The sequence below is a fragment of the Lissotriton vulgaris genome, chromosome 9 (assembly GCF_964263255.1).
Source record: "Lissotriton vulgaris chromosome 9, aLisVul1.2, whole genome shotgun sequence".
Lineage (NCBI taxonomy): Eukaryota > Metazoa > Chordata > Amphibia > Caudata > Salamandridae > Lissotriton > Lissotriton vulgaris.
The window spans coordinates 895,698,568-895,715,497 of record NC_141697.1 but is presented as its reverse complement, the minus strand read 5'-3'; the positions used below and the strand labels follow the sequence as shown (position 1 = coordinate 895,715,497).

At 45.5% G+C, this 16,930-nt stretch overlaps 1 protein-coding gene across 2 annotated transcripts in view; it reads right to left on the bottom strand.

Annotated features, from left to right (window-relative positions):
• Positions 1–322: 322 nt before the first annotated feature.
• LOC147692459 (mitogen-activated protein kinase kinase kinase kinase 5-like) overlaps positions 323–16,930 on the bottom strand; it is a 742,536-nt gene continuing 725,928 nt past the window's right edge. Inside the window, exons 31-32 of one of the 2 annotated variants that reach the window (XM_086938659.1) lie at positions 14,745–14,800; positions 323–904 (exon numbers count right to left, since the gene is read on the bottom strand). In XM_086938659.1, the coding sequence (XP_086794785.1) occupies positions 832–904; positions 14,745–14,800 (129 nt within the window). In that variant the 3' untranslated portion in view covers positions 323–831. The remainder of the gene's footprint in view (positions 905–14,744; positions 14,801–16,930) is intronic. The other variant, XM_086938658.1, reaches the window with a different exon arrangement.

Below are 16,930 nucleotides of genomic sequence, written 5' to 3'. Positions count from 1 at the left end.
CAGTAGAATGAGCGGTGTAGGTTCCTGAGCATACATTGGGATCAGCAGAGTAGGTCCTGGGGTATACAGCTGAATCAGCAGGGTAGGTTCCTGGGTAACAGTTAAATCAGCAGTGTAAATCCCTAGAATAGAATGGACTCATTTGGACAGTTCAGTGTGCATAAGCAAAATCAGCAGTGTAGGTAGGTCCTAGGGCATAGAGTGAAACTAGCAAAGTGGGACCTTGGGCAAGCAGTGGAATCAGCAATGTCGTTTGCTAGAAATATGATGATTCAGCAGGTTTGTCCGCTCATGGTGGAATTAGCAAAAACACGGTTGGATATTTTATTTTTAAATATTTTTTTAATTTATTTTTATTAGTTTTTTAATTTATTTCATAATTTGGTTAAGCCTCAACCAGGTAGCCTATCAGCCAGAATCTGCAAGTCAGGTACCAGATAAGGTAAGATCCTGGGTTTGTGACAAAATAAGGAGAGAGCATCCACGAGCATGTAACAAAATCAAAAAGGGCAGGTACAGCGTACATGGTTAAGTCAGCTTGGCAAGCCCATTACAGTGTGCCTGTAGTTATGTGGCAAAATCAGCATGGTATGTCCTTGTGTATGTGGAGAAATCAAAGCGCCAGGTCCAGGGTCACATAGTTGAATCAACAGAGAAAGTTCATGAGTATGTGGCAAAATCAACAAAGTGTGTCCTTGGGTATGTGGCGAAATCAGCGAGGAAGGTTCCTGGAAACGCAGCACAATGACCAGGACACGACTTAGATGGATGGATCATCACAACAGGTCCTCGGTAGGCATCAGTGAGGACAGTCCTTGGACAGAAAAACTCTCATTCTTGGATATACAGGTTACTGGATGAGGTGATGTCATCAACTGGTCTTGTCTCCAAGACTACTGGCTTACTGTAGTAAAAACAGAAAAGAAGAGAATGAGAGAAGGAAAGAGTGGGGCTGGCATCAGAGGGAAATAGAGTGGGTGTGAAAAGGGGAAGGAGGACGAAAGAGACAGAGTGAGTGCAAAGTTAATCAGTACAATTCATCACCCCCTTTCCTACACATTCTGTGGCTAGATGTTTTATTAAATGGATGGCCCTAGAGCCAGTGTACCGTCACATAAATGTGACTGGGCTCAAGCATGGACTGTCCATACCCACGCTCAAAGCCCAACCTACTTTCTTGGTATCCCTGCATCATCTCCTGTTTTGTCTATGTAGCACAATCATACACATAAGTAGGCATAAATGGGAGGGTTGTATGAAGGCTGGAGAGACTGAACAACTAAGAGAACAGATGTTCCTGCAATGACTGTTTTTAGGTCTCGCCTAGACGAAAGCAAAAGCGAAGCTTTTGCTGTCTATGCGAGACAACTTATGTTGCCGCTTTTCTGGGAATATTGTGGACATCAGACTGTGACGAGCCTGTCCTCCTGGAGATTGCAGCTCGTGAGCGCGCACGTTGCGTCACCCTGCCTGATATTCGCATTCACACAAAGGCTCCCGCACGCATGCGCACATACACACACTGCATACACACACACGCACCCCCTTTAACAGACACACGCGCACACCCCACCCCCACTCACCCCTCCTCCTCCGCAACACACTCACCTGTTCGGGCGGACCGGGACTCGATCAGGAGCCCGAGGGCTCCTCGGACAGTGGCTTCTCTCTCGTCTCGCGCCGCGATGGGGGCGGGACTCCCGGTTGGGGCCGCGCTGCGATTGGCCGGCTGCCCAACCGCTTCCGGGTCGCCGCAGGCAGCGCGGCGGCCCGGCGGGAACTTGATGAAACTCCCTGGGCTGCAGTGGTGAATAGAAATTCAGCTGCGTGGCAGTGTCTATGGTGGTTTTGCGACTCCGCAAAGAATAGACTGCTGTAGAGCGATCTGGAGGACCTGGGCGTCAGAGAGCCCACAGACTCTCCTTTTGGTACCAGGAAGGAACCGAGACTCTGCAACAGTGCAAATGCCGAAGTCTGGTCGGGCTGTAATTGCAGGTACGGGGCTACAACTGCTTTAGCAGTGATCACTCGGTGCAGGACTGCAGCTACGAAAGTTGTGGCTGCTTGCAGGCTGATCACAACTGCCTAAGTTGCGACCGGCCTCTGTAGTAATACAACTGCTGAAGATGTGACGGGCACGTGTAGGGGTGCATCAGCGGAATTTCTGGTTAGGCACGAGGGGTTGCACCAGCCAAGTATCTCCAGGTCCTGTTGACGGCTTAGTCGTGAGCCTATTGTCAGACCAGCGCTTTGGGACAATACTGTTAACTAGCTGGGACAGCGTTGAATCAAGAAGCGCCACAAATGAGCAGCACCGGCTCACTCAGCTGCAAAGTCCTGTTCTTCAGTGGGGCACACAAACCCACAGCGCCTTTCGCCGCTTTCTGCGTGGTATATTACGTTCAAATGTTACCCTTACATTGGGAACGCAAAGCTCGTAAAATTTCCAAGTCCAAGCGTAAGTAGCATAATTAGTCCAGTTTTCTACACTTGCATTCTGGACCTGAAGTTCGGAGTTTATCATGTGATTAATGACTACATATCAAGGAATGCAGAGAGAAACCTGGACTGACTGAGCTTCTCAAGCACGAACATAGGAAACATGGGAATAGGCGGGCACTCTCACTAGAATGAGCTTTCTATCTTTACTGTTCTATGCTGGGAATAGGAGGGCACTCTCACTAGAATGAGCTTTCTATCTTTACCGTTCTATGCTGGGACAGGCAATGCCCTCTTCAGACCTCTCAAGTTGACCCATGTTCACCTGCTCCAGTTTATTTTTTTGTTGTCTGGGGATTGTAGTCATGCATTTGTTCAAATTGAGATTTTATACTGCAAGCATTAGAAATATAATGGCAAGGGAAGAATGGAAGATTACATAATAGGTTATGATGGGTTACGGTAGTAGCAAACTTGGTATAACAAGCATTTGCAACGCAATAGGTCTCGCATTTGCGAGAGTTTGAGCTGTGTTAGCATTGTAAATGACAGTGCCTTTTATTTAGGTTTTAAAAAACAAAACTTAAATAAAAGGCATTGTCATTTACAATGCTAATAGCTCAAACTTGTATAAATGCGAGACCTATTGCATTGCAAATGCTTGTTACTCTTGGGCCCAAAGTCACTCATTTTTCATGCAATGCAGCGCTTCACCTAAATTTTCTGCTCTGCGTGGCAAAAGAGGGAAAACACAGTGCAGCACCATATCTACAAAGATTAGCCTGCTGGTGTCATCCCCTGTGCTGAAGCTCAAACAAGATTGCCTTGCACGATGCACAGCCAAGCACCATGATGCAGAGGTGAGTGTACGCGGTCTAGCATAGGGTCTGTATTGGCGGCATAGACTTCCATTAAAAATTCCCATGCTAGACAAACTCAGAAGGAACCCATGCATTGGATGTCTGCAGAGCACTGCAGAAGCTTGGTTTATTTATCTTTGTACATGGGGCTTTGTGTCAAAATGTTTGAGTGTTTACACAGATCTGCAACGTTAACGCTACCTTGAAGCATGTGCTGGCTTGTGTTGTGCAAGAAGAGATCAAAGCCACCGGCAGACGGAAAACAAGAGATTTGTTGCATCAATGTCAAAATATTACTGAATTATCTATATTCCGAATTGATGTGCTTAAAAAAAAACAGGAACACTGTGTTAAAGAATTGATTGCTACAACGAATCCAGAACGCCTCGGCACGACTGATCCTCGACGTCCCCCGGCGCAGCCACATCACACCCCACCTGAGAGGCCTACACTGGCTCCCCATCAACAAGAGGATCACCTTCAAACTCCTCATCCACGCACACAAAGCACTGCACAACACCGGACCACCATACCTCAATGACCGACTCAGCTTCCACACCCCCACCCGCAGCCTCCGCTCTGCCAACTGCACCCTCGCAACAGACCCTCGCATCCGGAAAACCACTACCGGCGGCAGATCCTTCTCCCACCTCGCCGCCAAGACCTGGAACTCTCACCCTACCAGCCTACGACAGACCCAGGACCTGCTGGCCTTCAGAAGACTTCTCAAGACCTGGCTCTTCGATCAAGCCCCAGCGCCTTGAGACCCTCACGGGTATGTAGCGCACTTTACAAATGCATTGATTGATTGATTGATTGATTGATTGTCACATGCAACTTCATGTATATTGTCTATATGTCTGGGTGAGATGAATGCACAAGGATAGGTGTGGTAAAAGATGTGCAGGATATGATGTGAATGTTTTAACTTCAAAGACAAAGTAATTGCACATGTAGATGAATTCAGGATGTAACTAAATGTCTTTCTGTGTTTTTAAACGTTGTTAGTTATCTATAAAAAAGATGATTTGACAGTACTCCAGACGTACATTGTTGTGGGCCCTTTTTTAAGTATGGAACGATAAACTGAGGATAACTGCTGCAACATCCAGAAGAACTTAAGCCCAAACCATTCTTCAGCTGAAATGAGCGAATTGTGCATCCGCAGTAGAGATGTCACTCGAAGCATCATTTTAAAGAATCAGTGAGGTGCAACCCAAATGCTTGTAAACCACATCATTAGCAGTGCACTTCTGGAATGGTGCTGCAGAGAATCCATCAGGCCCATATACCTTAGTCTGATTTTCTGTTAACACTTCCAGTAGTCTGCACTGTGGTGGACCAACCATATAGGAACCTCCTAGGCATGTAGGGAAGGACGTGAATGCCCTACGTGTCTCTAATCCCTGGATGCCATGAACATGAGAATGGCATCTTACTTAGTCTTTGTTCTCATAGTGCAAGTATCATTTCCATTCAGGGCTGCCACATTGTAATATGTATTTTCCCTGTACAGCCTATATACGTGTCTAGGCATTAAGGGCCCGATGTAGGTAATTCCGATTTACCTACTTTTAAATACCGAATTATACCGATTCGGTATTTAAGAGTAGGTAAATTGGAAGTAGGCAGATGTAGGTAATTTTTATTTTACAATTACTGATTCTGTAAGATTCGGTATTTACTGATTCGGTAAATACTGAATCAGTATTTCCCATTGATTCCTATGGACCTTGAAGCCCATAGGAATCAATGGGAAATACCGAATCGGTATTTACAGAATCTGTAAATACCGAATCCTGGCAGGGGGAACGGGGTGTCACTTTGACACCCTGTGGCACCCCAATTGCAGGCTTGTGTGCCATGTGGGACACATATATGCCCTAAGGGCATGTCTGTGTGTCACATGGCATAGGTGTACATGCACAGATGTGCATGTACACTGGAATTCGGTATTTTACCACCCAATAGGGGTGGTAAATACCGACTCCTAAAGGGCCTGTGGCACTCTTTGAAGTGCCAGCTACATCTGGATTTACCGAATCGGTAAATTTACCAATTCGGTAAATTTACCGAATCGATAAAAAATTGGCCCCCTACATTAGAAAACCCTAATACCGGTCGGTAACGGCCGAATTCAGCCGTTACCGACTGGTATTAGGGCTCCTACAGGGATACCTTCCTGCACATAAACAATCATTAATGGCACCTTCTTGTGTGCTGCAGAATACAGCACACATGGAAAGAGCAAAAATCAAGGAGAAAATAATTTCTCCTCATATCGCCATTCTAATGCCTGGTATTCCATGAAGTTAATTTTTGGCACTGCCTCAGCCTTGTAAATCTGGGGCAGCGCCAAAAAGCAATGGGTGTAGCGGTGGAACCCCCACAGCAACACCCATTGCATGCCCCTTTGCCACAGAGGATTGCATCAGAAAGGGGCATATTTACTAGGTGCTCTTAAGCCACATTAGTGACTTAGCGCCACATTAAGTGGCTTAGCGCCACCTTGTAAATATGAAAAAGGGTGCTGCACCACGAAGCATCAGTGGCGGTGAAGCCTTGTAAATATGCCCCCAAATCTTAGTCAGATCTCAAGTTCCTACTTTCCTTTATTTGAGAGGCTAGATAGAGAAATGTAGAGGATGATACCATTGAATCTTGATGTCATCCTAACCTAAGAATGGAATGTCCCACAATTAGATTGAAAGAATTAAACTAGATAAGGATGGAGCAGCTTAGGACTAGTTCTTTCACACACAGAAGAAAATGAACCTCTTATTGGCGAATCTTGAACACGTGGAACAATTTGCCTTCTCTTTAGGTTATAAAATCCCGAGTTTGATGACACAACAATGTTATTTCACCTGTTGCGTTTCATATATGTGCCCTGACTCTTCTACACAGTCGCTGGCCTTATCTTGTGAAGCCAGCAAGTTGGCAATGCATGCTCTGGCCACCTCAAAGAAGGGCACTAACACAGTAATGTGGAAGTGCTTATAGGAGGAACTTGCCTGCTAAGGTTGTCACTCTCTTGGAGACAAGGAAGAAATATTGCTGAGAGAATTTACCCTAATTAGAGGGATTGTCAGTGTGCTGGGGAAAGAAGACCTTTTGCCTCAATCAAGAGGTTACATGAGTTCCCTACAAGCTAAATTCGGGAGCTGCATTCTCCATAAGATTGCTGTTTCTTCTTTATTAGTTGATACTATACAACTTTGTACATTACTCCTACACATGTCTTGCAGAGAAAAGTCTCATGCATGCCCTCCTGTGTCATCAAGTGAACTGCAGTGCCAGAATATCAGAGGCCATAACATTTCTTTATTTCACTGCAAAACAACCCCATTTAGAGTTTAACAGAGAGTTAAAGTGCTGTAAATTATAGGTGCTCTCTTCACAGCACAGAGATCCCTGACAGGTAGACAATCTCCCACCAGGATGGGAGAGACCAAGGCCTTTGTCCTTCTGGAGTGGTGTGTCAGCCAGGGTCTAAATGACCCCCTAAAACGTAGTAGGCAAAATATGTTAACTAGGGTCTGTGTGCGAACAAGCAAGGGAGTATATTTACAAGGGAATAGCACCACCAGAACGGCACTTCTAGCGATGTTCTGGTGGTGCTATGGCCTTCTCCATATTTACAAAGAGGAGTTAAGCCACTTTTTGTCGCTTAACGCCGCCTTGTAAATACAGCCTCTTTACATCATCACTTTATATGAAAGGGGCGTGCAATGGGTGTTGCTGGGGGCGCTCCACTGCAGCAACCATTGCTTTTTGACGCTGCCCTAGATTCACAAGGATGTGTAAATCTGAGGCAGCGCCCAAAACTAATGCCATGCCATGGAAGGAGTTAGAATAATGAAACATGGAAAAATACTTTGATTTCTCCTCATTTTTCCTTTTTCTATCTGTGCTATATTCTGCAGCACACACAGAAAGAACAAAGCACCATCAGATGATGTCCCTTCCTGCCCATAAACAATCATTAAATAATGACGATTTGCTATTTCCTTGTGTGCTGCAATCTGCAGCACACATAGAAGTACAAATTACCATTGATTGTTTCTGTGCAGGAAGGGACACCTTCCTGCACGTAAAGCATCATTTACTGCAACACAGGCGCCCTTGCACTATGCTGCGAGGTTGCCTGCGTTGCCCCTATGCAGCTAATTTTAGCACCAGTGAAAGGGAAGACACAGGGGTGCGCAATATTCGCATACATAGGGTGCATCCCTGCGCTTTGGAAATGTCGGTGCGCTGCGCTGCTGCATTTAGTGCAGCGCCGCACTCTGGCATTTCCTTGTAGACGTGCCCCAAGGTTTTCAGCAGGAATAACAGTGATCATATTGCTCTGTTCACTCAAGAATCCGGTTTCACCTGAACAAATGCCACCAGTGTCCACAAGTTCCTGAGCCTAGGTCGGAATGTAGGTTTTAGCTGAGGAAGGGGGGGGGGAGACCACAACTTGACTCCACCATGGGTTCTGTCTTCTGATGCATGGCTGTTGGTACTTACACAGTCATTATCCAATCTACACATTGGTGATCTAGAATTTATGTCACAAGCGAAGGACTGGACACACCCCTTGATCAAAAACTTCCAGCAGCAGAGGAAATAGAATCCTTTTTAGGAATTCAGAAGTTTGACCTCTAAACAAGTAAAGAGAATGAACAATATTATCTGTTTTTTAGAAAAACCTAATAATTTGGAGAATCTTTACATTAGGGGGTCCATTAGGATGACGGCGGACTTAGTTTGCCCACCATCCCATCGGGGATAGGGACCACCCGCCATAAGGGTGGGGGTCCCGTGGGGGATATTATGATGCGCCCGCCACAGTGGCGGGTGAATCATGCATGTTTAACATTGTGGCGGGTGGTGCTCTCAGCACCGCCCGCCACAATGCTAAAAATGCTTTTGATGCATTTACATACACAAAGCGGCAGGCACCGCGCGGTACCTGACGCTTTGTGTATGCAAATGCAGAGGGGTACCAAAGGTACCCCCCATGTGCACCCCCACCTTGCCTTCACCTTGGGGGCCCGCAGGGGGCCCAAGGTGAAGGCGAGGCTGGCGGTGTCTGATAGACAACGCCAGCCATATGAACCTTTTCCGCCCCGGCCGCAAGGCGACCGGGTGGAAAAGCAGCGGACAGTGTTTCCGTCCGCCACGGTCCCCCCTGCCATTGTAATATGGCGGGGGAAATAGGTGGCGGGCGGTCACGGATGTCGGGCGGATCGCCACCGCCTGCATGGCGGTGGCGATCCGCCCGACATCCTAATGGGCGCCTAAGACTGATGAAAAAAAGATTTTAGCTACAGAAGGTGAAGCTCGGCATTATTTGGATTAGTCAACTCTTTGAGAATGAGATAGTAATCCCGGTCAAATACCTTTAGTGTGTTTATCATTTTTAGAGATGCAAAATTGCATTTGGCTTATAAAATCTGTCAGATGCTCTTGGCTAGGGAAAAGGAATTTACCATTGGAGGCTAAATACTTAATTCTAATCTTAATTCTAATCTAATCTGACCTCTTGCAACCCCTGGGGTCTAGTGAAGCCCTTTAGTTGTCATTACTAACACAACATTTAAAATAGTAGAATTAGATAGTTTGGGGCATATTTACAATAACTGGCGCATCCCTGCATATCAGCAGGGATGCGCCAGTTATTGTGCGCCACAGGTCCGCCATCATGGATGCGCCGTATTTACAATGCGGTTAGCCATGGGGCAAAAATGGCACAGATGCTGTAAAAGTGGCGCATTGCTGGAGTTGCGTCGCAAGCGTGAAGCAGCTCCAGCAATGCTCTGGGGGCCCTATCTAGTTAATGCTGCGTCAATCCTTACGCCTGCTTCAAGCAGGTACAGGGTTTTGATGCAGCATGGGCCTAAAAGTGACTTGGTGAAATCTTGTATATTTCACTCAGCCACTTTTAGGAGGCGTTCCTGCGCCGGAACGCCCCCCCCCCCCGCGCAGGAACGCCTACATGTGGCACAGGGCTTTACAACTAGACACATCTCCCAGATGTGTCACGTTGTAAGTACCCCGCACCATGTTGCAGGATTTGTGCCTGAGTTGCCAGCTTGTACATTAACTTAGTCGGGTCCTTATTTTGAGTGGTCCATTCTTTCGAATTCACCCATCAATGGGAGTTTCCAGCCAAATCAGAAATTCCAGGGGGGAGATTTACTAAGATTTTGTCCTGTGTTTGCGTCAGAATAGTGATGCCAATCAGTACAAAATCTTTTTTTTTCAATTTACTTTCCACCACTAAACTTGTTTCGTGCTGGAAATAACGGAAAAGTAATGCCATTGGAGCGTACGAAGGGTGGCGCATGGGCGTTCCCATGCAACCACCCATGGTTTCTCAGGCTAAACCCAATTTACAAAATAAAGTCAATTGGGTTTAGCGTGTGCAAACTGCTCCCTTTTCAAATAGGTGCAATGAAGGAAAAACGCTTTCATTTCTCCTTCCTTTTCCGACTTTGCATGTGTGCTGCACTTTACAGCACACATACAAAGTGGGTAAATGGTTAAAGTGAGTCTGTGCATTGCATTTTGTACTGGAAGGGTTCCTTCCAGTGAAAATCCTATTGTAATAAGGCTAAAACTCTTGCACCACGACGCCAAGGTTTCTCCGTGGCGCACCGCTGCTGATTTCAGTGCCGGCGCTAGTGAGAGGGGAGGAGAGTGCCTTATTTTAGTTATTTTAGTCCTTTCTCTTTTTCACGTAGCGCAGTGCAAAATTTGCGGCTGCTGCAGTGCGCTACCTGAAAAAAATAGTAAATCTGCCCCCAAGTTTCACCGGGAAACTGCGCCTCCCGTTTTCTTTACCCAGTGTTTTCATCTGTTAAAAGTTCAGTGCCTCTATGTGGTAAACCAGGATTCCTGCTGTTATTTCCCATTTACAAGTGCAAAACTTGTAATAGCCTGGTATTCCTATATTGCGGATGTACCAATACCCACAGTATCCATATTTCTCTAGGCGCTGAAACACCGACGCAGGAGTCTAGCATCCACTATATGTAGGGACTAAACACTTGCTGTAACACACTTCATTACTGCATATCAAATCCTTATGAAAATGTTAAACGTTTCACAATTAATTGTAATGCTAATTAGTTATTATCAAGTCTCATTGCTTATTTATAAAAGAAATGCTTCTTTAATCAATTAAATAAGAGTATATGAGCCTTATCTACTTATGTTGTATTTGTCCTCACTTGTGTGTGTTACCTCACACTTTTTCGAATTTTAAATACAAAATATAAAAAAATATATTTTTAAAAAAACAGATCATCCCCCTCCCCCCCATTTAGATGCTTTAGGAATTTAAAAATTCGTCAAATTTTGTATATTCTTGAAAAAGGAAAATAAAATACATTGAATTTTGAACATATGGTAGTCATGCTCCAATTTTTTCATATCATTGGGCATTAAACGTTTCTAGATTGATTGTGCAGTATTGGCAATTGTTTTGTTTATATCTATATGTGGCGCAGCCTTACTGCGCTTTGAGCCAACCCCTTTCGTTGTTACTTAATTAGTTTCAGACCGTGGGCCACCATTTGGCTCTGCAGTCAGAAAACCTTTACCAAGCATCCAACCACCACTGGAATAATGACTTAAGCATGTCGGTTCGTCCATTCCGTCTAGGTCAGGGCTTCTGACAGTATTTTTCATTTTTGTGACTACCATAAAGGGCATGGTGGTCACAAACCAGACACAAGAATCAATGACCACCACATGCTGGGAAAAGACTCTAAGTGTTTGAATAAATCTCCTGCTTTGGAGGAGTTTATTTTCATGAAATACAGTTTCATTTTGCTGTGGCATATAGGGGCCCTGCCATTTTCAATCTTGCAAAATAGGCACTGTACCCTTTCATTGATAGGGAATTCTTCTGCTTTTTAAGTAGTGGTCCACCATGGCCAAGCAAATAGAACGTTTTTTTGGGGGGATAGGTCTTCACCTGTAGGGGGGTCTAATTAGGGTCCCATGGATATGAGGAGCTGCTATGGAAAGGGAGGCTAATGCCCCTAAACAACCAGACAGACAGATGGTGAATTTGTGATCTAAATGCATAATCAGTGGCGGCTCCTCTGCAATGGCGGAGGAGCGTCATCCCCCTGCCTGGCGCAGAGCCAGCAAAGTAAAAATAACACGCTGCTGTAGCATTGTTTTATTTTTCGTTTGCCAGCTTGTTGATGGAGTGGTGGGCATGGGAGAGGGGGGGGGGGGGGTGGAGGAGTGCTTGTGCACTCCCTAGTCCCTAAGTGCTCATATGTGTTTGGCTGTCCGTCTCAGGCTGACCAAAACACACCTGTGCACTTAGGTTCCTCCAGCCTGGATGCATTCAGCAGCCAGGCTGGAGAAACCCCACAGACTCCCTGGGCTCAGCAGGGCTTCTTTTCCGCCCGCTCAGACCAATCCCTGCGCTGCTCGGCAGCAAAGGGATTGGCTGGGAGTCTGTCCTAGGGGCTGCTGGGACCCAGGAAATGGCCAGTAGGAGCAATGAGATGCTGGATGCGGCAGGTGGCAGGCAGCTCCAGGTACTTAAAAAAAATAGTATTAATCCCCCCCACACTGGTTCTCCCCTCTGCGCCCCCCCCCCCACCTGCCTCACCACCGTTTGTTAATGGAGGTCACCACTGTCCTTAACCCCTTCCATGCTGATGATGGCCACCGGCCGTCATGCATCACGGTGCTCGTGCGCTGATGACGGCTGGGGGCCGTCATGAACCCGCCCACTCAATAAAAGTGCTGCACAGGCGTAGGATCGCAGCCACGCCCAAGGGGTTAATCTGGGGAGGAAGAGTCCACCATGAACAGCTCTTTGAAGAACATGATACCCAAGGACAGACGGAACAGGAGCCATGTACCATGCCTGGTGAAGAGATTTTTATACAGTCGGGACTAAGATTCTGGATGGTTCCATGGGCTCAGTTTCCTGAGACTATTGTCTGGCCACCTCATGGCATGCCACGACCCACGGGGGCTGAGCTGTCCAGGAGACACAAAACTCAGAATCACAGCTGTCCTGAAGGTTCCTCTGGTGGATTCCAACGAAGGAGGGATGCCAACAAATATAATGTCTGACTCATCCTTCTTAAAGCATGGTGTATATACCATAGAGAGCAGAAGGGGAAAGTATGGAGTCATCTACAGCAGGCTAATGGTAAACGACATCGTCTGTAGTTATGGAGACCTGCCCGATGACAACATTTCCATGAGAGCGCACTAGGGAGACATAGAGCTTAATTTCCCTTTGGCTTCTTAGCAACAAATTTCTCAAACTCCTTAGGGATGTCAAGTCTAAAGATGGCTTTCCAGATGAGGAACTGATTCCACGAAGCCCTTCCCAAGAGAAAGGGGCATGCATGCACTGAAACTGTGAAAGGAAGTGACTGTAAGCCGGGCAATCAAGATGGTGCATAATCGATGCGCAGCCCGCTGCCCTAAAAACCAGGTCTACTCTCTGGCAGAAAAGACGCCCAGCAACAGCAGCGGAGAAGCCTACCTGCTAGTGCAGACTTACGCCAAAATGAAAGCAAAAAAATTATTTCTTTTAGCAGTGCAGCAGGTACGGTAGGGAGAGGACCCATGAAAGTCAATTCATCAAAATGCAGGGGGTAGCAGAAGAAATATCACACGCCCTTTGTCCTTCAGTTTCACTCACATCCACAGGTATAGATACACACACATTCACAAACACACACACGCTCTCTCACGAGAACCCACAGTCACCTGCCATATGTACACAATATACATTTAAACGCATTTTTTTTACTTACCTCAGCAGTCAGGGAAAGTCATATTCCAGCTAACTGTACTCCATTTTTTTTATTATACTAATTGTGAATGATTAAATATTAATCACTGTTAGTGTAATAAAAAAAAAAATGAAAGAAAGAGTGGAGACCCTACCAAAGTCCATGAGCATCAGCTGCCAATGTGTTCCTAGCACTGACTTTGCCACCTCTGAGGTCAGGGGTTGCAAAGGCAGTGCCAGGGGTCACAAGGGGCAAACCATGGGTTGCAACTGCAACCCCTGGCGACCTCTAAATGATGTCCACGAAAGGGCCTTCAAGCATGTGGAGGCAAAGCATGCAGTGAAGTAGGTCAGCATAACTTTTAGGCTGATTTTAGTCACTGCATAATTTGTAAAAAAAAAAAAGTGCAGGTGCCCAAGGTTGTCCTTAGGAGTGAACTGCTGGCACAAAGGTACCCAATACCAAGACTACTTAGCTTCATTGTCTTGGTCACCACACCATACCACCCTACACTTCCTGTGTCTTTATCTCACTATCACAGGTTGTTTTTATTATCCATACGTCCTCCTTTGTCACTGTTTTCCTCTCTTTCTTTCTCCCCTTTCTGCCTTTCTCCCTATTTCTGTGTCTCAAAGTCTGATAATGAAAAATAAGTCCAGGCCGCTAGAACAAGTGCTGCCAACCACCAGCCCAAATTAAGCACTGCTTTTTGTGCAATGGCAGAAACTTGGGGGTATATTTACTAGCATGTGTACAGGCGCTTGCATCAACAACATAATTGTGCGCTACACATGTGGCCCTTTTTTCGTTATTCCACGAAATGACTGCAATATGCTTCAGTACAGTAGTTATACACCCTCGTGACCCTAGAGCACGTAGGAAGGGGGGTAATAAGACTGCACGTTAAAGGAGTGATTAGAAGAGAGACAGCTGCAAGAGAAAATTGGAAGAAACAATGAGAAGGAGGAAAATAAAAGGAGAAAACATAAGAGCAAAATAAATGGAAAATAGAAGGAGAAAAAGAAAAAGAAACCTGGAGTTAGAGAAACAAGAAAGAAGAAGGGGGTGTGCTGGAGAGGAGTGACAGAAGATGAGACGGCATGGGTCGAAAGGATAAAAAGATGGAAAGGAAAAATGCATAACTTTAGGCTAATAATAGAAGGGGTAAGGCAGCAATGATAAGAAAAAATGGATAAATTATGAATATAGCAGAGACGTAATTAGAAAGGAGAGGGAAAAGAAGGACTTAGAAATGTAGGGGCATATTATCAAGAATGGCGTTAAAATTATTGCCGCTTTAGACGCAGGAAGCTGCCGCTAAAGTGGCGATAATGGCCTTGATAATATGCCCTCGTGAATTCCTATAGAAGCCCATGTTCTGGTGTGAACATGGGCTTCCATGGGAATTCACAAGGGCATATTATCAAGCCCATTATCACTGCCTTAGCCGCAGTTTCTTGCCGCTAAAGCGGTGAACATTTTAACGCTGTTCTTGATAATATGCCCCCCTATGTAACTTACTGGGAAGAAACACAATAGTAAATATTTAAACGGAAAAAAGAAGCTCACACTGCCATACACACTAATGTTAGCCAGATCAGTGGGAGGCCCACATAAAACACGAACTCGGACACGCCTTCCACCAAGAAAACTCAATACCAAATAGCATTACCTGTGAGAGCTCAGGAGGCGAATCTCACGCTTCTCATCCCGGACGTCTTCCGTCACCTGTAGAAAGGACAGTATCCATCATGAATGGGAATGAACAGTAACATGAAACAGCGTAGTTGATTGGGTGAGATCAGACAAGTAACATGGGGGCATATTAGCAAGAACCTGCGATATTTATCGCAAAACGAGCTTAGCACGTTTATTTTTATCTCTGGATATTTTAGCAGAGAAAACATGCCATTAGCAACGTTTATCTCCACTGTGATAAAATATCCAGTGATAACGGCGAAATGCCTGAATATCACTGGAAATCCAGCGATATTCACGCATTAACGCCATGAGGGACTTAGCCTGAAAATCCACCTCCAATTGGGGAGTACAGGTAAGTCAGGTTTTCAGCAGGTGTTAAATATTAGCGATAATCGCGCTTAGCGTGACTTTTTTTATCACTTCGCCTGCGTTGGTAATAGGGGGAAGTAGTGTTAGTGACTGTTTTAAGTCGCTTATAGTTGGGAACGCCTACCTTGCATGTCATTAGCGATAATTATCGCTGGCATGCAAGGCGACAGGAAAACCGGCCGCTATCGCCAGAATACTGTCACTAACGCCTGTTAGCGACAGCTTGCTGATAGGGCGATAAAGAAATCGCTGCTTTGGTGGCAAAAAGTGCTGCTAAAGCGGCGATAAAGCCCTTGCTAATATGCCCCACTGTCTCTACACAGAGCGATTTATTGCACCCAAAATGCCTGTTATCCTTATGAGGCATCCTGATGCCTCTTATGTCCTTGATCGTCCCAAAATTATAATTCTAAAATAATAAATGATGTGACTGAGATTAGAATTTATAATGTGGAAACCCGAAATCTTGAGTAGTTGTAAGACAAGTTGGAGGCTGGTTAAGAAACAGAATCGTTTTCCCACTAACATAGGGGCATATTATCAAGAACGGCATTAAAAATTATTGCCGGTTTAGCGGAAGAAAACTGCCGCTAAAACGGTGATAATGGGCTTGATAATATGCCCTTGAGAATTCCAATAGAAGTCCATGTTCTGGTGTGAACATGGGCTTCTATTGGAATTCTCCAGGGCATATTATCAAGCCCATTATCACTGCTTTAGCGGCAGTTTTCTGCCGCTAAACAGGCGATAATGTTAACGCTGTACTTGATAATATGCCCCTTAGTTGGTATTTTCCACTGTGTGAGTAAGACAGATTGCCCAACTCAATAAAGGCGTTTGGAAAGGCATCTGGCCAATTATCTGTTCTCCAGCTGTGACAAGCCCACCCCAAGGAACCATCCACATTTAATCGTTTGTCTGGACTCACTTTGAGTAGAACTGAAGCTTTCAACCAGTTTTTGTTACGGGTGAATCTAGTGTGACTAGCTCTTCGCTGACTCGATTCACTGACAATTACATTTGTTATGTTACCATACAGTGGCGTAGAATGGGGATGGGGGGGTCCACAGGGCAGGTTGCCGAGGGTGCAAAATTCTTAGGGGTGCACAATTTGAAAAGACAGTATTGCAGACCTAACCAGTAGACTGTTAGCACTTCCTGAGCTAATGGTCCACGGGTTAGAGGGCGCAATACTTTCTTTTAAAATGTTGTCCCGGGAGCTGGCAATCCACGCTACAACGCTGTTATTCTGCATCTGATTAGGGTACATCCCTGCATCTATTATATTGTATGGCAATTATATTGTATCCACTACATCTCAATGTATAGATAAGTATAATGGGTGAACATAATAGTTAAAAGGGTTAGGTAGAAGATATGGTGGAAAAATAATAATATATGCACCCTGACGACGCATTAGTAGTCAATGTAGTGGATGTGATATAATGGTAGATTGTATGTATTGACCTCGATTTAGGGACATAACACCATACCTGGCAACTCACACGGTGCCACAGATTGACGCATGATATTGACTTCCATCACACAGTCACCTTGTGAGGAGTCGATAACACACTGTGGCAGGGAAAACGAGCTGAAAAACACTATAAATAGTGGTTTTCTAGCTCGTTTTCGAGAGGCTTTGAACTACCAACGTCCATTAAGGGGTGTGAAAACTCCCCAGGACATCAACACCAGCCTCAGCAAGCCTTTTTTTGGGAGGAGAGGGTTTGGGGGCGGAGTGGGGTTCAAGAGTGCCTCGTAGGTAGTTCTCAGTAAGAGGCCCCC